Source organism: Lagopus leucura, unplaced genomic scaffold (assembly GCF_019238085.1).
Source record: "Lagopus leucura isolate 7727_CA_CO unplaced genomic scaffold, USGS_WTPT01 Super-Scaffold_100057, whole genome shotgun sequence".
NCBI classification, from domain to species: Eukaryota; Metazoa; Chordata; class Aves; order Galliformes; family Phasianidae; genus Lagopus; species Lagopus leucura.
The window spans coordinates 1636764-1657758 of NW_024962303.1; the positions used below are offsets into that span (position 1 = coordinate 1636764).

Genomic DNA, 20995 nt, shown 5'->3' on the forward strand with positions numbered 1-20995 from the left:
AAGCAGAGGTGCTCCAAATTCAGGTGGCCAGGTGAACATCTGAGCAAAGAGGCAGATACTATTCATGCTGCTTGGAGAATAGAGGGAAAAGGGCTTATCCTTCCTGCAGGTGGGGTAGTGGGCAGAGCCAACAAACCATGAGATGTGGCACTTCTGTATGAACACAGGAACAATAATGCAACACGCACTGCCAGCTCTTCTCTCCCTGCCTGTGCTTCCACTATTGCTGGCCTTAACCTAGCTAGGAAAGACCATCTGTGCTCTCTTTGTTTGAGGCAGTTCTTTTGAGCAGCATAACCCTAGCTCTCAGGCATTAACTTGCTTTCCATTCCTCTTTCATCCTTGTTTTCAAAGAAAACTGTGGATTTTGCCCTGTGTGGTGAAACCTTCCTTGAGGGTTTCAGGTAGTTGGCAATGCAAAATAGAGACTGGATCCTAACCCAGTGCGGGATACCTCTGGAGGTAAGAGCAGCTGCTGCGCATCTCATGCGGCACGGCTGACAGCAGGCAGTGAGCCTGCAGGGAGACGAGCTGAGGTTAAGGCAGATCGTCCCACGGAAACATTTGTGTTTTCTGAACAGTTCAGACAGCCTCTAAGGAGTCACTAAAACAGGAACATGGAAGGAGCAAATACTGTGATAGCAGTGGGGCTACCAAAAGCAATGGTAACCAGTGAGTGTGAAACCTGTAGGTATAGGGAGGATTTGATCCCTGCGTTTTGCACCCTTAGGTGGCACAAAGCAGGAAATGCACACTTAGATGGCTTCACACATACAGGATCCATTGTTAGTGCTAGGAACCGTTTGTTAGAGTTTGGCTGAGCTCATAGGTGGCCCAGAGCTGATGTCAATGACCTTGGAATTTCTAGGAAGGGAAGTTAATTTTCAGGAAGATCATTTGTGTATCACTCTTCTGTTGCATGACTTGAGCCTTGAAGGAAATGCTCTTTAACACTAAAATTCTGTTTTGTCAAGTAGAACAAAGGCCATGTTTTCTTGACTGTACAGTTCTCTGGTAAGTGTGGGGAAAGCTGATGTGATGCACACCGCAGTAAAGTCCCATGCAGTTAGCTTCTGTGCACCATCCAGGAATTATTTCCACTCTGTTTAGGCAGTTGACTTTGGCCTGGCCAAATAAGAACATCTTCTGGTAAAATTGGCTTTTTTTTTTTTTTTTTTTTTTCCCCCCGAGTGCAGATGCTTTATGAAAGCACACTGGGAGCTTTCTATCTTGGTGGTTTGCACAAAGCACTGCTTGCCATCACCTTGCAGGCTAAAAACCCTATTTGCGGCATCAGGAAAATTGCAGCAAAGTTCTCTAACCCTCGGCAGGCTATTTCAAACCCCGAGGGTAAGGCACGAGCTCTGTAGGTGTGGGCCCTATGGGTGGGCTCTGAGGTCCCATCTGTGGTCGCTTTTTGTGAAACACGGACTTGTGCTGCGCTACTTTTTACCAGCCAGAGTTGTAGGCGCAGGAATTCCAGAACAAAGAGCAACATTGGTCATGCTATCTGAGCTGAGGAAATGATGCTGAGGAGTGTCGTGCCCAGCGTGCAGCAGGAGGATGGGCTCCTGTGAGGGGGACAGTTGCTGGGTGCCTTATTGCCTGGCACTGCAAAGGGAGAAAGCAGTGGATTCAATCCAAAGCAGAGGCACTGAAATATGAGGACGTGAAAGGCTTTTTTTTTTTTTTTTTTTTTTTTTTTCATGCGTTCAGATGCGAAACCACAAGAAGTCTTCCAGTAAGAAAGAAATGGGCTGTTGGCATGACTCAAAGAACTCTGGCTGCTATGTCTCTGTCACAAGGAGAGAAAGATGCAGCGTTGATCATATTTGAGGAACTATAGTTCTTCATGTTTGGTTTAGCTAAGTAGTCAACGTTTATCCTGTACAATTACAGCTTCAGGAAGTCTTGCGTGTCTGGTTCAAAAAATTGTCATATCAGCAATTTTAGCTCTTTCCTCCAGGCTGGCCATGCCTGACATGGTTGTACTGCAAATTTTACTGTTGCAAGTTCTGTGGCAGCAATAATCAGAACTCAGCTGAAATCCCATTCCTCAAATCATCCAACTGCAGATGTGCCTCTGCCCAAAGAGCAAAACGAAACCTGCACTGTTTCCATCAGGTTACTGACTTTGGAAAAATGAAGCTGGTCACTGGATTTCATTGCCCTGCACAGAAAGGAAGAGCCGCCCAACACTGCCCAGCTGCAGCACCTCCAGAGAACGGTCTGACTGCTGCAGTGCAACCAGGACGGATACCTGCTGTGATGGAACACAGCCACGGCAAAATGAGATAAGCTGCCCTTCCAGCTCCTAGAGAAAATGGCCCCCATATTTCAGACACGTTGGCCCTTGGCTCAGAGATGCCATTCAGTATTTCTTGCAGCCTTTAGACCTCCCATATTGATGCGATTGACTTCTCAGCAGTCTTCCAGGATGCTCTGCTGTTTCTCTCCCTCCATCAGTCTTTTCTTTCCACCAAGAAGTCTATGCAGACAAATCTTCACCACTGACACAATAGTGAGGGGTGGAGGGGAAATGAAATTATTTCTTGGAAGTACTTCAGTGGGTTGTGTTCAATGATGCAGCTGTTAAAATCAAATGCAAACTGGATGTTAAAAATATGACTATTGAAAAAACATTAACCAGTATCTTTAATGAATAGTTGACTGCCTGTAGCATAATTCACCTGGCAGGCTTGCTTTCACATACATTTTCTTGTCTTCTGTAACTCCTTCTTTTGTTAATATTAATGAACACAGAATAATTCTGCGTGTAAGACAATGTGTGACTCTCTGAAAATGGGAGCAGCAGGCACTGAACATCTGTTCACCTCTGGGTGTTAAGATCTGCTCTAGCATTAAGTGTGGGTGTCTCTGGGTTGCTGACCTTTGCTGTGCACCTTCCCTTGCTGCCCTGGGAAGTACATCTGCAGCTGCATCACAACAGGGCAATTTCTGGGCAGGTGGGGAAAAATGCAGCTTTTTGTGGGGAAATTCATAGTAAAGAGCAGGATGTTGGTGGGTTTTTTGTTTTTTTATTTTTTTAATATTTCTGTTGAATCGGGGGGGGGAAGTAAAAGTTTTTCTGGTCTAAAAGGCTCCATTAGGCAAAGGAACTACAGCTGTTCCTTTTCCTCATTCAGGCTACAGACTGACCTGCACATCATGTGCTGCTGAAATACTGCATGTGTGTGGTGGAAGAGCACGGTATCATCAGCAAGGAAGATTCCAAGGAAATAACAGAACCCCAGCAGGTTGATCTGTGCCTCGTGCTCCTGCCTGACGTGCAGTGAGTCGATGTGCTCACACCTCCCATGGGAAGGCTGCTGTGCTTCGACATCTCTGGAGCCAATTTTGAATGTGATGGAAGGAGATGCTGAGCCGTATCATCACACACAAGTCAGAGGTAGCTGAATTCTTGCTTTTCAAGCATTCTCCAATTTGCTTTCCCTTATTACTGAGTACTTGATTATGTGGCCATCATAAAGCTCTTTCATTACAAAGTGAACGCAAACGTGGAATAATTGGAAGAAGATGAAAAGGAAAAAAGAAATGTATACAAAACCATGAGGAAAAAAAGAATAGAGTATTAGAAAAAGGCAAGAGAAGAGGGTGGGGATGGGATTTGAAATGGAAAGAGACAGAGCCTTGCAATCTTTGGTCATCCTTCACCTCGGTGAATGGACTCATGATATTTCTAAAAGAAGGAAGGAAAAAGGACAGCAGCACAGCCTGGATCCCAGATGACACAGGGCAGAAGAAAGGGAAGTGTTCTTGACTTCTGCTCCAAGAAGTGTGGAGGTCTCTCTTCAAGCATAGGAGGAGGAGAGCGGAGCTGCAGTCCTGGGAGGATGGGAGCAGTGGTCCTGGTGCTGGTGGTGGTGAAGGCTTTTGTTGGCTGCAGGGGTGAGTAACTGCTTCCTTGTACGAGAAGAAAAACTAAAGAACTAAGAGGGTAGGAGAATTCTTTTCAATTATGATGTCCTGCTTTTTTTAAAAGTTGTGAAGTGTGGAAAGCCATTAGTTTCTTCTTGAAAAATAGAGCCTGAGAGTTCACAAGTCTCCTTTGGGAAGACTCCTATCAGGGACACCCAGCTGCTTCGAGAGTGCAGCAGACAGGGCAGAGTGAGGCAGGTTGGCTCCATGTGCCACAGCAGGATCAAAACAGGACCTTTCAGGATCCTTGCAGAGGACATGCTCTGATGTGCTGTTACCTTCCAAAACTGTCCTTGTGAAGCTGGAATGTGCACGTTCTTCTAGAATTTGGTAGGCGGATGGTTGGACTGCATGATCTTGGAGGTCTTTTCCAACCTGAGCAATTCTATGATTCCAATTTAATAATGCATCTCCGTTGCTCTGCTAGCGTGGTCCTGGGAAGAAGAAGAGAGATGGCTGTAACTGTGACGGTTTATGAAGGCACATAATTCCTCTTGATTACTCCTGATGTCCTGGCTCTCCAGTGCATTAGGAGAGGTGACAGTGGAACCTTGGCTTCAATTCATATGCCCATGAAACATATGTGCTGCTCCTGGGACAGCCTCACTGGACAGAGAGTTGGAAAGAGTGGGAGAATAAATGAAATATCACAAAGTCCACACCCCCTCCTCCTGTGCCCATTTGAGTCCTGGCAGTGTTTATCTGGCTGAGACAGATACCAACCAAGGAATCCAGGTCAGAGCTGAAGTTCTCCAAGGCTAATGCAAAAAGATTGGGCTTGATCTAGTGTTCCAAATCTGGTAGTCCAGACCAGTAAAGGCAGATACCTGCCTGCATAGTGCTTCCATGCCACCACAAATGCTGGTGCTATCAGGCTAGGAAGGAGGTGCTCAGCTCTTTTACAAATGGACCGGAGTGTAAGAACTCTTTCTTCTCTTTTTCATGCACTGTTGATGATACAAATCTCTCTCACTACTTTGCTTCTTCCAAACCTGCTCTGCGGGTTTCTGTCTATTCAGCTCTACCTCCCCCAGTGTGAGAACTGACACCCTTTTTCTGGAAGTCTCAGGAAGCATCTCAGTCTAATAAGCATCACGGGGAGGAAACGTTTCTTTTAAAAATACCATCTTGGGAATGAGTATTTTGTTGGTGCTGTCAGAAATAAGCTTCCACAGAGCTCAGCCCCAGCAGCTCCCTCAGGTGCCCGTGTGGACAGAGATCCACAGACCCGCTCCGCACCCAAAGGGCCCCTCCTGCGGCTCAGAGACAGCACTGCTGCACAGAGAAGGGCTTCTCCCTGCACGGCTGCACTGCTGCCTCCATGAGCAACAGGGTAGTTTTGTAAGAAGCTAATGATGCTAAGGAGTGCAAGCACTGAGTCTTACGTGCACGCTTATTGCAGTGACACAGTAAATGTGATTTGTTCACCCTTCTTCCTGTACAGGGGGTACAGGACAATGCAGCAAGTGGTGCTGTCAGAACAAGCAGTGTCAGCAGTAGAGGGAGAGGCCACTGCTGTTTGCGTCATCCTGCAAGTATAAGCAGAAAGCCAAGCAGCAGAAGTAGTGTGTGAAGGCTGCGGCTAGGGAGCAGGAATAAGAGATGCTCCTGAAGTTCTTGTGAAGGCTGCAGCTGTGATGCCGCTACTGGAGGTGGGATTTGTGCCTCTCAGTACTGAGAAGGAATTGAGAACTGGCCAGTGTCCAGAGAGAAGCAATAAGAATAGCCATGAGTTTGATGTAGCTGTTCACTTCCCCATGCTCAGTGAGATGGGGGCAGGCCCAGATTTAGCTGCCTGTGGTCTAGTGCATAACTAAGATGCTACCACATGCCGGCTTCCACTGCCTCGTGGCTTCTGTTGGTCCTAAGGGATGTTCCCCTCTTCTGCTGCATTTTTCTTTCTTCCCTTCAATTGTTGTTTCTTTGCAGCCCTCCTGGATCTGTCTGGTGCAGCTCAGGTCAAAGGGGTATGGATGGGATCTGCCACTATACCATGTACCTACATGCCTTCACGAGGTTTCACACAGCAGGTGCTCATCTGGCGCGTGGAGAGAGACCTCAGCACCTCCACCATCTTTCGGAGGGATGCTTCTGGTGATCACATCCTGTTATCTCGGTTCCGAAACCGAGTCAGTGTCCCAAAGAGCAGCCCAGGGGATGCCTCACTCCACATCACAGACCTCGAAATTCCTGACAGCGGACACTACACCTGTCAAGTCAGCTGGAGGTCTGAAAACTACAGCCTGATAACGAAGGAGGTGACCACTACGGTTAAAGTCTCCAAAGGTAATCCAGCAATAAAGCTTTGCTGTTGTATAATCTGCAGAACAATGTGGAGAAGAGGCAGTTCACTCCATTCTGCCTGCCCATATCCATATTGAGTTGGGTGTTGAGGTACCTGGATGGGAAGAGCCTTCTGCTCAGTTCTGTGCGTTCAGGAAGGGATAGCAGTGAGTCTGCACTCACTGTGGTGTGGATCTGCCAGTGGGACACAGATCCAGGTGCACCCAGGACTGGATCTGGTTCTGTGCAGATACCCAATGTCCCTGGCTCTTGTAGCACATGGGAATCATGCTGGCCGGACGTGCCTTCCCCCCTTTCCAAGCACTCTCAGTGTGCGTTTAAATAAAAAGCTCTTTCCTCAGAGGGGCCTTATGGCAGCATTGGGAAAGGCAACAACTCAGCAGAGCAGGCTGATGTGGTGCAGCAGTGGCAATAGGTGACACAGCTGGTGTACATCTATATCCATAGGCACAGCTGCACAGAGCGCAACCCAGTGGTGATGTCCTGGGAAAGGACCATGAGGATGGGAGTTGCTTTAGTGTGAGGGAAACCTTCCCCTACCACAGCCACCATGACCCATCTGCTTTGTCTTGTAGTGGCTGTGACCAAGCCCACCATTGTGGCTGGAGAGCTGGGGCTGGCTGTGCCGGTGGGAGCCAAGGCTAGCCTGACCTGTGTGGCACAAGGGTCCCCCCCCATCAACTACCACTGGTTCCGGATGGCACCAGGCAGGAGTGGGCAGCTCCTGGGCAATGAAGCTGAGCTGGTGTGGAGCAGCCTGCAGCCCTCTGATGCAGGGGTGTACTACTGCGAGGTGAAGAACAGGGTCAATACCCAGATGGTGCAGCGCAGTGATGCTGTTGAGCTGACAGTGAGAGGTGAGTCCCAGCCCTCAACTCCTCATTGAGGCAGACACAGAGGGGTGCAGGGTTTGGGTGCATAATGTCAAATGTGGATCGTGTCCTGCCTGCTTCAGAGCGTAGCAAGTCAGGCAAAGCCCAGGAGATGGCACCCAGCCCCTGGCAGCATGGCTGAGCAGGAGGGAGCCTGGCTCAGCCCTCAGCGCACCTCATGGTGCCTGGCAAGCCATGCTGGCAGAGTGAGGCTGATGCTATAGTGCCTATGGAGAAGGACTCCAGGCATGCAGGAGTGGCTGGGGGAGTGCTGCATCCTGTGGGCACATGTTGAGCCTCCTTGCCCTTTTCATTTGCAGATCTGTCTGTCACGACGGAGGCACACCGCCCAGCCACAGGTCAGCAGAGAGCAATATGTGACCAGGGTGAGGGGCTGGGGGCTGGGAGCTGACCCAGTGCTTAGCAGTAATAACAGCAATCTTGGGATGATGCTTAAGTCAGTCCAAAAGTCACCAAGACGACAAGCTGATGCAATGCCTGAAATCCTTCCCAAGAGCACATGCAGACCATGTACTGCCACTTCGGTTCCCTACCGCAGTCTCTTGGCAACCATCCATGGGAACACAAACTCAGTGATGCCACATAAAACTGGCCCAGAGGAGGGGGGAAGCTTATATTGATATCTGCAATTAGGCATGCCACCTCAGACTCTCCTTAGACCTTAGAAAGGACCAAACAGAAACAACAGATACAAATGAGACAAAAGCCTCTGTAAAGCAGCTGCTTTCCTTGCCAAGGATATCTCCTCTGAGGAAGGATGCAAAGTTGCCAGTTCATCTCTGTGGGTTGTGGGAACTCAGACCTGGGCTACGGTAGAACCTCTTGTAGAAACTTTAACATTGAGGTCATTTCATCTGAACCGATTGTGTGCCACCATAGCAGGTCATGTAAATCAGCTTCAGCAGCTAGAAGTTAAGGGAAGGGGCTGCTTATTTCCAGAGCTTATCTATTTCCACGGCAGATTGGAATTGCACTGCACACTTCTCATTCTTGTTGGTTTTGCAGATCTGCCTGAAGCTGCAGTGACTTCTGAGAATGTTGTGGGATACCCAGAAACAGATGAAACAACTCAGAGTAAGTTGAGACATCGGTGTAACTCTGAACAAGATTGAGGGACCTGAACTGACTGCTCAGTATCTTCCATTCCAAAGTTCGTGTTCTGTATTTTGGCTACGAATGGCATTGCTAGCTGTTCTCAAGGGACCTAGATGTTTTTTAGGGACTCTTAAAATAAACCAGATACTTCTAGGGAAAAAAGAAATACGTTCCATAACCAGAACATCCAGACTTCTTGCAGCATTCCTGACCAGTAGTTCATTCTGCTCTCAAGGCTGGAGCAACAAAAAGGACTGTATACAAACTGACTCTCTGTACCTCAGCTAAGTTTGCAGTGCCATGGTAGGTTTGAACATACTCCAAATACAATTGGACAGCATCCTTGAATGAAAAGTGTTAAGGGCACCATCTGAAAGTCTTTCTTCAATGGCATGCACTGCACAATTCCGCCCCGCTCACAGCTACAGCCTCAGCACTCAGCAGGAGGCTCTGGCTCACATAAAAATACCCACATGGGGCCAAATGGGCAAGATGCTGCTACATGGGGAGTAGCAGGGACATAGTCAAGTAGTGCACAACTGCACGCAGAGCTCAGGGGCTGGCTGGGCCTCCAGGATGTGGTCAGCACCATGTAAGTGCTGTTGCAGCCTGGGAGGGCTTCTCTGTTTGAAAGTCTTGTGCCATATTGCTACAGGTTCCTGGAGGACTCACCTGTACCTGGTCATCCCGATTGCTGTGTTGGGTGGTGCTGTGGTTTTCCTTGTCATTTTTGCTATTGCTTGTGCTAGAAAGCCCAAAAATGGTGAGTAGATTGTTGTGGGGAGCTTGAATGCCTGCCGTGGTTTGGCTTTGAGGGCTTTGTGGGCTGGGGTTGGTACTGTCCTCACAGCTGTGCGTGACAGCTCTGGTAGCTGAATTGTGAAGACACCTGACCAAAGCAGACACAAATTAAAATAGGTGGTGAAAGACTGAAAAAGGCATTTCCTTTTTATTAACAAACACAGAATATATTTATTGAATGCTTGAACACACAAGAGCATGCACTTTCTAAAAATTATTTTTGTTAAAGGCATTCAGAACAGCATCTTTTTAACAGGGGTGGGCAGGTAGGGCAGGGCACTGTGCTCCCTCCAGCCCCATTCCTAATCCCCACAGTCCCATCACTCTGCCTTGGCCCCCTCCTTGCCCCACTGTCCCCCCAGGGAGCAACAAGGTGGATTCCTGAAGGTGCAAATACCTGGAAGCATCTGTGGTTTCTTTGTTGGTTTTGCTTGCTTTCTTCCCTTTTTATTTTTATTTCTGGGGTACATTCGTCATAAAATGTACTGATGCATATCTTCAATTCTTCCTTTTTTTCAGAATCCATCTATGAAGTTGCTTTGTAAGTACAATTTTTCACCTATTATGTTGAGAAGACTTTTGAGGGCATCATACTGTTATTTGTTTCAGAAAAGCCTTTTTACTCAGCAAAAAGCCAGAGATTTCTTTTATCTGTCTGGGACAGAGTTAATATTCCTCATAACACCCCTAACACTGCTTTACATTTGTGCCTAAAACAGTGTCAGTAACCCCACAGGGATTTGGCTATTGCTGAGCACTTGTGCAGCACCAAGGCTCTCTTTCCAACCCACAGAGGCCAGCAGGTCGGGGTTGGCAACAGCTTGGGTAGGACGCAGCCAGGACAGCTGACCTATCCTGACCACAAAGATTTTCCACACCGTATGACACCCAGCTCAACAATAATGCTGAGGGATGTGGGAGGAGCTAGGGGAGGCGTTTCTGGTTACATCAATTGCCTTTGGAAGCAACCATCACGTGTACTGAGGCTCAGATTCCCAGGCAGTGGCTGGGTATTGCCGGCCGATGGGAAGCAAAGAATAAATCACCCTGCTTCTTTCTGATCGCTTCCACACGTGGCCTTTGCTTTTGTCATTAAAGTGCCTCTAACTTAATTCGAGAACTTGTCCATCTTACATTCTCTCCATTATGCAGAGGAGGTGGAGTGAGATAGCAGCTGTTAAGGGGGATTTAGTCCTCATTCTTAAGAATGTCTCTTTGTTTCAGCCACCGCACTGCAGATGTGATTAGATTGGACACTGATGTGGAAGTACCTGTTAAGTGCAGAAAAGAGAAGATAAATTCTGAGACTGAAGAATCCTATGAAAATGTTACCGTGACATGCAACAACTATGAGAGCATAACAGGCAACAGCTATGAGAACACATGCCTGAGTAAAGATGCTGAGAGTGAGACCCTTGTGAATGCAATGGAATCAGAATACGAAGTACAGAACTTTCAGTAGAGTACCAGCATTTCCCACGTGAGCAGCTGTGCAGAAGATGAGGCTACAGATATTGAGCGGTAAACTTTACCAAGGGAAACTATTCTTCCTGTCTGCCTTCTCCTCTGATAAATATACCAGTTTTACTGCTTTCTTTAACTCAGGGGAACTTCTTAGGATTTGGCAAATGAGTCCCTGCCCAGTGGTGCAGAAACCTTCAGCCAAGCAGCTGTCTGTCCACACATTTTTAAATAGCAAATAATTTCTGAGCAGCCTGAAGGAGCAAAGTGAGCAAGAAAGGGTCTGAAGGGGTGGAAACAGAAACGTCCTTTGCCTCCAGGTCAAAGTGCAGCTGGGTGCAACACTGCTAGCCAATAACACCAGCAAGGCGCACTCTCAAGTGCATGTTCCCCTGTTTGGGCATGCCAGACTGCGAGGAGCCAAGAACTGTACTGGAAATGGATGGCTTCTGGCTTTTACAGTGCAGCAGATACTGGTTGTACTGCTTGTTTGTTCTGGAGTTGTCTTGTTGTTAGAGGATACTAAAAAGACTACAGAAGGGGTTGATATCCCAGGAATATCATTTAGCAATCAAACTGGAGCTCCTCACAAGTGGGAATAACCCTGTAGGTGATGAGCCTCTTAACTAGCACCCTCTGTTTTTCTTCTGGCAAAGCAGAGCTGGTTTTGAAGGGATTACTAGCACTTCATTTTGCACTGTGGAAGCCAGAAGCATGATAAAAAAGCGTTGCAGAGAGAAATCTGAGGCATTTGGAACAGTGACTGAGTAAGGGAGATCCTGGATCCAACAGACTGACACCAACTCACTGTATGGGACATGACTAAATCTGGTTACACTTGTGATGTTCATGCTTGTCTATCTAATGAGGGTGCCGTGAGCTTTCATTTGTAAAATGCCTTGATTAGTGCACTGCCATTTGTTTCCCATGGCAAATATAAAGTACTTCAAAAGCATCTGTAGTAGATGCTTTCTGGCTTTCTTGGTGTTTTACCACACAGTGCCTTCACATGTCTGTTGTTTGCAAATTTGTGCTCTTTCTCTGTCTTCTGGTTCGATTATGTAGAACGGATACGGGTACAGACCAGACGTGGCCAGCATTTGACTTTTGGCCTTTGGCACAGTAGCAACATCCTTTTCTCCAAATTGGAAAGATGGATTTGATGGGTGGACTGGTCAACAGACAAAGAACTGGATGCAGAATCGAGGCCAGAGAGTGTTTGTCAATGGCTCCATGTCTGGATGGAGATCAGTGATGCGTGGTGTCCCCCGGGGGTCAGTACTGGGACTGATACTCTTTAATATCTTCATCAGTGACAGCAACAGTGGGATCGAGTGCACCCTCAGCAGTTTGCTGATACCCCAAGCTGTGAGGTGTGGCGGACACACCAGAGGGATGTGATGCAAATGTGGGGTCTTGCACTTGGGTTGAGGCAACCCTCACTACCAATACAAACTGGGGGATGAAAGGAATGATAGAAAAGCATTGCAGAGAGAAATCTGAGGCATTTGGAATAGTGACTGAGTAAGGGAGATCCTGGATGAAAAAGCCCTGGGGGTACTGGTGGGTGGAAGGCTGGACAGGAACCAACAGCATGCCTCGCAGCCCAGAAAGCCAACTGTATGCTGGGCTGAATCAAAAGATGCGTGGCCAGCAGGGCAAGAGAGGTGATCCTGCACCTCTACTCTATGCTGTGAGGCTTCACCTGGAGCACTGCATCCAGACAGGAGAGACATAGACCTGTTGGAGAGCATCCAGAGGACGGCCACAGAAATGATCCCAGGGATGGAACACCTCTCCTACGATGACAGGCTGCGACCCGGGCCTGTTCAGCCTGAAGAGAAGACTGTGAGGTGACCTGGGAGTGGCCTTTTGGTATCTAAAGGGGAGCTGAGGGAATGAAGGGGACAGCCTCTGTAGCAGGGTCTGTGGTGATGGAACAAGGGTAAATGGCTTCAAGCATAAAAGGGGAGATTTAGGTTGGATATGTGGTGGTGAGGCACCGGAACAGGTTGCAGAGAGATGTGGAGGATACTCCAACCCTGGAAACTTTCACGGTAAGGCTGGATCAGGCCCTGGGCAACCTGGGAGCTGTGGATGTCCCTGTTCATTGCAGGGGAGTTGGACTAGATGACCTCTGAAGGTCCCTTCCAACTGTAAGGAATCTCTGACTCTGTGACTTGGAAGTTTGACCTGGGTTTCCTTTTTAGAGAGGACAGGTGAGAGACATCAAGCCCACACCACGCTCCTCTCATTATTTCAACCACAGTTGCAGGCACTGCACGATGGCTGTGCTGCAGCACCAGGATGCTGAGCTTCCTGAGTTGCAGGTAGCACCCAGCAGGACTGTGTCCCCAGGGGCTACGTGGGGCTCAGCCTCATGCTAAGCATTGATCTGCACACATGTGTTGCTGGTGCTTCCACCTGGCCTGCTCCCTGCTCCTGCCTGCTGGAGAGGAGGGTAGCTGTGTCCTGGCTGAGGAGGAGAAGTGCTGGGATTGCTGGAAATATGTGCGAGGGGCTCTTTTGCTTTGTCTCTGGGTAGCTCATCCTGAAAGGGCTGTGTGCTCTTTGTAACTCATGCACTCACTGCAGAGTGCACCTCACAGAAGCTGGCCTTGAAGGCGCAGGGTTGAAACAGTAGTGTTGGTGCTGCCAGTCTTGGGTGAAGCAGGACAAAAGAAATGAGGAAAATGGGGAGCTGCAGCCCTTTGCACAGGGAGCAGAAGCATATGGTATGAGGCCAGTGCTGTGTTGGAAGGAACTGAAAGCTTCTGAGCTTCCCAATTGTCATCACAGCAGACAAAATGTAGAACATGGCTCTCTTTTCTTCCATTCCATGTCTCAAGCTCATTCATTTACAGCTAGCCTAATGTGTTAGGCAAGATTTACTTTCAATATAAGCTCCAGACTTCACATTCCCTCACTGACTATGTAACAATGTGATTTCTCCAAACTGCGCTTCCTCCCAGCATCAATCTTCCCTGAGCAACTCCAGGCAGTTTCCTCAGGAGCCCTGAATTCAAGGAAAGGCTGCAAAAGAAGAAAGCAACAGGAACAAAGAAAGAGGTAGCAAACACCTCAGCTGGAGCGCATCCTGAGTACCTCAGCTGTTGGCAGTGCCTCCAGTCCAGGCAGCAAAATGGCCTTGGTCACCAGGGAAAGACACACACATTCTCCTGTGCCCAGGTTGTTGTTCCCTCTATGCACCACATGCTTATTTTTTTATTTATATTTTTTGTGTGCTTGGTAGTAAAAGCCGGTGGGAACAGAATGTTTTCCTCCTGAAAGCCGTAGAGGGCTCTGCTGTGTCACATCTCATCAAACAGAACTTCTCCTTTCCTTGTGCTGGTCATTCACCCAGTGACATGGCTCATCTGACAGAGCCCAGTTCTACACCAGCACAGAAAGGGAAACCTCAGCTTCCGCTCTGAAACTACAGGGTCTCCAGAAAAGTACACTATTTCTAGCAGCTAGCACAGTATCATGAGACTTGAAGCTCCCCTCACTTCTGTACAGCTGTGCAGGCCTGCTGGCTTCTAAACTGCCAGGTTTAGGCCAGCCATCAGAGCCCTCCTGAACCTGCTGCTCTCAACAGAGAGAGGAGAGGAAGGCTCTGGTAGAGAAGTTTGTCCCCCTCTGCTTTGGTATTTCTCATAGAATAAGAATGGATTAACTTTTCTGAAAGCAAAAGCTGTAAATGCATAACAAAACAACTGTAAAGAGCTTAAAATGAACACTGGGCTAGCTGTACTGCACTGCACTGCACAACACTTCAGGCCTGCTGCAACCCGGAGGTCTGTGAGGGTGACGAGAGCTGGGGCTGATGTATCTACCAGCTACATTAAGGATCCACAGAGGACAAAACAAACCCTCAAATAATAGACTTTGCTCTCTTTTGAAGCTGACCTCAGTGATACTGATCAGAGTGATGTCTGTGAGTCATGCGTAGGCGTTGGAAAGAGACCACGGGAGTGTGAGTCACAGCGGGTAGGACCGTGTTTGTCCAGAAGCACACAGTGAGCCCTGCTGATAGGACTTACTCAGAAAGCAGAACACAGTTTGCTTAGGCCAAACTACATGTTAATTGGTCCCAGCTTTGTACAAACTCCAACTTCTTCAAAATATTTAGGAAAAAAAAAAACAAAAAACTTAGTATTAAAAAATATCAATATTCTCAAATGCCACAAAATTTGACCTAAAAGAAAGGTCAGTAGGGCTTTGGCATTTTTCTCTCAGCGTCTGAGCAAAGCAGTTAGTCAAACTGGGCTGGGCACTTGTGCTCTGTCAGCTGCGCCCCTCGCTCACCAAGGGCTATCTCAAGCTGTGTGTCTGATATGCTACAAGGCTGTCCTTAAAAAAAAATGCTAAGAGAGCATTAGATCTTCAAGCAAGGTCACTTAGAGAGAATTATTTGAACAAAATAGAAACGTGGCAAAAACAAGAAGCAGCCTTGCTGCAAGTGCTGACTAGGAAGACCCAGCCAAAACCAAACAACACTACTGCAAGGAAAAGTAATGGACTCCATGGTCTTTCTCAAAAACAGCCGAGTTCTGTTCTCCCAGTGCAGAAGAACTGTACTAGCACTCCTGTAGCTGTTTGCCACTAGAATACCACTCCAACAGGCATCCCTGAGACCAGGGTGGAAAGGAAACCTGACAGCATGAAATCAGTGGGGCACCCACTAACAGTGGGGCGGTTTGTTCCGTACCTTGTTGGGTTTTTAGAGAGGAGCAGAATATGGGCATGAAGGAGTCCATCGCCTCAGTGCATGGCCGTGTTGCTCAGCAAGTGCCTCACTTGGGGTATTTGACAAACTGACACTCTGCCAGACTGAGTGTCAAACTCAGCTTGTCAAATACACGCAGTGCTGCACTGCAGCTCTCAGCAGGCTGTCACCATCCTCGCTGCGGTGCTGTCCTGGGCTAACAGAAGGAAAAGAGCACTGAAGCTGCTGTTAACTCCAGAGGCATATTCCATTTAGCAAACATCATCATCCCTCCTATACTTCCCCATTCCAACACATCTGGGGAGGCAGACATTGCCTTCCTGCTGAGGAAAATGCTATATTTGTTGAAGTGCTGAAGATCTGTGGAGCTGGAAATAATGCTGAGTTCTAAGCTCTCCCTTTAGCTAAAGATCAACTTTGGTAGCTTGAAATATTGACAAAATATCCATCTGAGCACTCAGACATGATATTTGGGTACAACATCATGAAGACAAATGTCTCTCTAGACACACAACGTCTAGACAAAGACCTGGAGAACATATTGCAGGGGAACAATTCTGCACAGGGCAGAGATAAGAGCATGATTTTTCACCAGGCTTCTCACCACTTCCATTTCTGTTCTCCTAAGCTTAAATGAGTTTTTGGGGGCTTCTAGTACTTGGTTTCTTTTATTTGCATCTCTGTTAATTTTGCAATCAAGTGGTCATATGCTTTCCAGTGCCCAATTCTAGATATGTATTTCTGCTATAGCCAGTCTGACAGATCCCAAGGAACACAGGCTGGGGTGAAATCCTGGCTTTACGCACTTCAGAGTTCCTACTAACAGGAACAGGATTCGTGTTTGACCTCATATTGTACACTAACGGTTAAAAGGGATCTTTCTACCTAAACCTAAAGATTTGAAAAGGGAACCCTTCAAGCCTATCTGGAAAAAGGCACAACTCTGCCTCACAACTCTGCTCCCAGAGTCTGCCTGCCAGCAGGAAGCTGCACTGCTCATTGTAAAGCCTGTGATGTTAAAAACTGAGCCGCTCCACAGAGAAACACTGAACTTGTCGGGGAATGAAGTGAAACTTTCTCTTCCGCTGCCGAATTAATCCCCTTCTGCTTCATTTCCAGCACACAAGAATCTCTCCTGCAATAAACAGAACTCTCCACCCTCATACATGGACATTCTCCATGTCCCTTTAGGCGTGAACATAACCTTCCCTCTCCCATTATTCCTTTGCACAAAGGCCAGAAGATGCTGCCAGCTCCCCTGTTCCTTTAACAAGAGTGGGAATTAAACTCAGAAAAGCACCTGAAGAACTTTAAAAAAACTAGACAATAGTAATAGCAGTATCATCTCTTAACTCGTACTGTGATGGGATGTTGGCAGTTCAGAATTCAAACAGCTTTGAATTCCAACATGTTCGACTCTCTCAGAAATTCATTGTGATTCCTGAGCTGTACTCATCCTTTGTAGCATTGAGATCCAGCACCCATCACAGCTCGGCAGGCCATGCCCAGCTGTGACCTGGTTTGAGTCACGGTGCTTTTAGCTGCCTTGCTTCTCCCCTCATCTTCATTTCACATGACTTGCAGCATCAGTTTTTGAGAAAGAATAAACTTCAGCTCAGCTTCTCATTATACTTTGGAAGGACAACCACTAAAGACATGAAGGTAGAATTTAGCTGAGGTGTGTTAACAGCATTCTGCAGTGAGCAATACGAAGCCTTTTCTGTCTCTGACTTCTAGGACTCTATTTTACAAGGATCATTGTAGGAATTCATCAGTATTACACACAGAAATAAACTGAAAAGGGCATCTTTGGTGGTTTTTTTTGTTTGTTTGTTTGTTTCTCAAAAATTAAAGTACAAATTAAAAAATGTTAGTGGCACATCTGTGCCAAAGATGCGCTCTTCATGTGAGCTGCAAAACCAGTACAGTGAAAAAGGATTTTACAGCAAAAAAAACAGCGACAGCCTCAAAGATAAAATCAATTTCCAGGCAAGGTTACTACAACGGCTTCACAAGTCTTACATTCCCCTGCCATCTGCATCAGGCCTTCAGGGAGATGTAGATAGTGAACAGCTCTTTGTTCCGCCTCCTAATTCAGGGTGAGTTTCAACCACAGATAAAAGTGGTATGTTGCAGTGGATAAAAGAATTATGCACATTTCACACTAGAAAACTTGTGTCAGTGCTAATAAGCTGATTTAAGATCACTCCAGCAAAGTACTGGTTTAAGTGCAATTAAAATAGGTACGTGGGCCAAACGGGTCTCCTTCCAAATCACACTCTGCTGTACTGCAGGAAATAAAAAAAATAAATTAATAAACCCTGAAGGGTTTACACAGCTGCTGTCAGTCTTAAAAAAAGCAGGATAAGATCCCTCTGCCTGAAAATGCTTTGTCAGTAAGAATTCAACACTGCACACTGAGGAGAGCAGGGGGTTAAAAAATAAACTGCCCTCATTGACTCAGAACATCAGTGTGCAATGGAGGGGTTGTACAGAGACTGAGTAGGAATCTGCCACAGACCTGCCCTGCTTCAGTGCTGGTTGCCAACTGGAAGATCTGGCCTTGAGAGGAAAAAAATCAGCCAGCATTGCATCTGCTCCAGCAGCTGACAATAACCCCTCACTGCAGCTGGGTGGGTGGGTGGGGGGAACAGCCACAAGAAACGTTGCTGACAGTAACGGATAAGAGGAGGGTCACACAGTGGAGATAATTCTATCAGCAGATGGGAATGGAGCTCACTACCCCACCCTGTAATGATGGTATTTCTTCTGAATAGATCTGTCACTGTCAGAGCTTCTGGTTTCAAGCTTTTGGGGTATTTCCAACTCAAAGCTTAGTGCTGTAAAAGAGACCAAGCAATCAGCTCCATACTGTGGGGGAGAAACAGAAAGATCTTCCTGCATTCTCCAGTTAAGTCCCTTATTGAAGTTAGGGGGAAAAACCAAAACTTTTCTAAGTCACTCACCGTCTCTCGGGGGATTTTACATGGCTACCAGGCAGGTCTGCAGCCTGTGATGAAAACAAATGAAAAGTAAAATTATTGCATACATTTTTCTCTAAGCCTGATAACAGCACTCACAAATATGCAACAGTGTGTTTCTCGCACACTGAGTGGCAGCACCTTAAGTTGAAGGCTACTTCCATTCCAGGATATGCACTTACTGTGCAGGATTAGCACTGGAATCCAGGCCATCTCTGTTTTCTGCTCAGTGAAACCCAAATAGCAGCCTGGACTGAAAGCAAGAATTCCCACAGATGTGTGGGAACCGGGTCCTCTGTACCATGGCTGTCAGTGAACCTTGGGACATGCTTCTCCAGGATCTGGAAGCCTTCATCAGAACCAAGTCAAACTTAAATAAGCATTTGCTGGTGGCAGACTTCCCATGGGTGCTGATCCATTTAGGATCTTCCTGTGCTCCCAGCCCTGCAGCTGACACTGCTGAGAGCTTTGCTTGAAAAATGTTGGAATGTTTGGCACAGTCCAGTCTCATCTATCAGGCAGGCTCCAGTGAAGCCTGGAGCTGCAGCTCTAAGGGTTTACTTCATCACAGGCAAGCTGGGCTGTACATCTATTATAGCTCCCTGTAGCACATCTGCTGGCTTGAACGAGACAGCTAGCAATTTAAAAATGGAACAAGAGGCCAAATGCAACATCTATTTAAATAATAACTTTTGCTCCTCAGCTGGAAGGTGCCAAAGCAGCTCTGAGCTGCCTCCTTTGTCATACAGAGCAGCTCCAGACTGAGCCCATCACAGCCCAGGAACACTGTGGAGCAGCAGTGTTCAAGGGACAGCCCCATTCCTGCCCCAGCAGCCTCTCCCCCCCTGGCTCTGCGGCAATTAGAAGGGCCCTTGCCTCTCACACCAGACTGCCAGGAGCCTGTGGGCTGAAGGTCACCGCTGAGCCACTGCTCTGTCCTGAAGAAAGCTCCTAAAGCTGAGACTCAGCAGTCGCACCACAGCATTGGGGAGCACCTAGCTAAGAGCCTACTGTGGTTGATGAGGGCCGTAGGCAGCTAGCAGCCACACGTTCCCACTGCCACTCACTCACACTGCCATTACCTTGGCCATACAGCTCCACACATGCTCAGTTTGTTCCCGCTTTTGTAAAAAGGCTGAGAGCAGCCCAGCCTGGACATCCCCTTCCTGGTCCTGCTCCTCCATCTTGTCCCATAAGTCTAACTTTCCCTCTTTGGACCTACTCCAAAAGCAAAGAACATAATTCAGCACTCTTTCCCCGCATACAGTGTAGCCCCACTCCCAACAGGAAACTGCATGGTTGCCTACCTCATGCCTCCACACCTCCTTCCCAGGAGTAAGAGGCAACAAAGCATACAGCCAGCCCCAGCTCTGGGTGCAGAGCCATAAGTATAAGGCACCTTCTAGCAGCTGCAAATGCTCTGGGAAGGAGGCCGTGGGCTTTGGCTATGGCTGCAGAAAAAGCTTTTGAGGTCCCAAAACGCTTTAACTGGCACCTCGCATTTAGGCGAAAGTGCTGGGAAGGGCCCAGTCACCACATTAGCTGGTAGCATGGCCACATGCCCTCCCACATCACCCACACTCACCTGTCAGCTCCAGCCCCTTCCCCCGCTGCTCTGCGATGCTTTCTGGAGGTCGGGAGAACGTTCATCTGACAGCCTGGACCTGGGAAACAGCCAGGAGAGGAGCTGAAGGACATAACTGTGCCCAGCTGGGACACGATTCCCCAGTACACCCTCCTCCATCCCACAACTTCCCCACTCTTTGTTGATGTCTCATCTATGACTAGTTGAGATCATAATCTTGCTACAGCCAGTAACATCTGTAGCATGTCTGCATGTGCCTGCAGGAGGCAGGGAAAACACATGCATCCCAACATTAAGTAGGGTATGGACACCACTTAATATTATTAATTCCTAATTATCTTCATTACTGAATCACTGTCCCAAGGACTGCATTCCCTAGGTAGGATGGGCTGTGTCTGCATCCTGCAGCTCTGAACACACAGAAGACACACTGCCCAACCACAGCTGCTCCCCAAAAGGGAATATCAACAAAGCTTCCCTGGCTTAGCAAGAAATGCTCTCGACATGGAAGGAGCAACCAGACCTGAGCTCCCATCCCCCAGAAGCTGGAGGTGCAATGGCGGCAGGGCGCCCCAAAGCCAGTGACCCACAGGGTGATCCTCCCTCTCCCCTCAGCTGCAGAACAGACCTCTGGCACCTACCAGGCAGAGGCAGCGGTGTGGGGCTGGCTTGGCAGCAGGGCACAGCTCAGGGAACACAGCTCAGTTTTGAAGGGGCCGCTCCTCCTTCAAGAGGAAGCTGCAAATGGGGAAGATAAGGCTGAGGTTAGATAACAGGAAACGTCTGGAAGCGAGTGACAACACGTTCAGGTTGTGAAAGCAGCTCCCCATCCCATACTAGTGTGCAAGGCTTGGAGAGGGCAAGAGACAGCTAGGATGACCCTCAAGCCCTCACTATGTGCAGCCAAGTCACCTCAGCAAGCCCAGGCCTTTGGAGCAGAACAGCCAATCCCTCACATCCCAGCTGAGGGCATCATCCTGCTTGCCCTGCTGTCTCCACAATGAAGCAGCTGCACGGCTGTGCTGGCTGCCCAAAGCTGGCCAGCTCACAGCATCACAGCAAAGCTGGGCTGGGGGACCCAGAGGAGCTGCAGGGAGAGCTGGAAAGGACACAAAGTCAAGGACCACCAGGAAGTCTTCGACTCAAGGAACAGGCTCATCAACATGCTTGACCCAGAGGGGTTTCTTGTATCTTCAGCTGCATAAGC

At 48.0% G+C, this 20995-nt stretch overlaps 1 protein-coding gene and 1 long non-coding RNA gene across 4 annotated transcripts; one reads left to right on the forward strand and one right to left on the reverse strand.

Annotated features, from left to right (window-relative positions):
- Positions 1 to 3151: 3151 nt before the first annotated feature.
- VSIG4 (V-set and immunoglobulin domain containing 4) lies at positions 3152 to 11448 on the forward strand. Of its 2 annotated transcripts, XM_042886402.1 has the most exons (8): positions 3152 to 3909; positions 5869 to 6225; positions 6819 to 7100; positions 7436 to 7474; positions 8142 to 8210; positions 8887 to 8994; positions 9552 to 9573; positions 10257 to 11448. In XM_042886402.1, exons 1-8 carry the CDS (start codon positions 3747 to 3749, stop codon positions 10492 to 10494), a joined length of 1278 nt encoding a protein of 425 aa, XP_042742336.1. In that variant the 5' UTR covers positions 3152 to 3746; the 3' UTR covers positions 10495 to 11448. The 2 variants fall into 2 exon arrangements, with proteins under 2 accessions (XP_042742336.1, XP_042742337.1); XM_042886403.1 differs by lacking the exon at positions 7436 to 7474 and having other exon boundaries at positions 3153 to 3909.
- Positions 9162 to 20520, reverse strand: LOC122188247. Of its 2 annotated transcripts, XR_006181531.1 has the most exons (5): positions 20430 to 20520; positions 19789 to 19867; positions 18189 to 18232; positions 15205 to 15418; positions 9162 to 10303 (listed from the first exon to the last, which is right to left on the reverse strand). It is a non-coding gene; the product is annotated as an uncharacterized LOC122188247 (long non-coding RNA). The 2 variants fall into 2 exon arrangements; XR_006181532.1 differs by lacking the exons at positions 19789 to 19867; positions 20430 to 20520 and adding an exon at positions 19286 to 19353.
- Between the last annotated feature and the right edge of the window lie 475 nt (positions 20521 to 20995).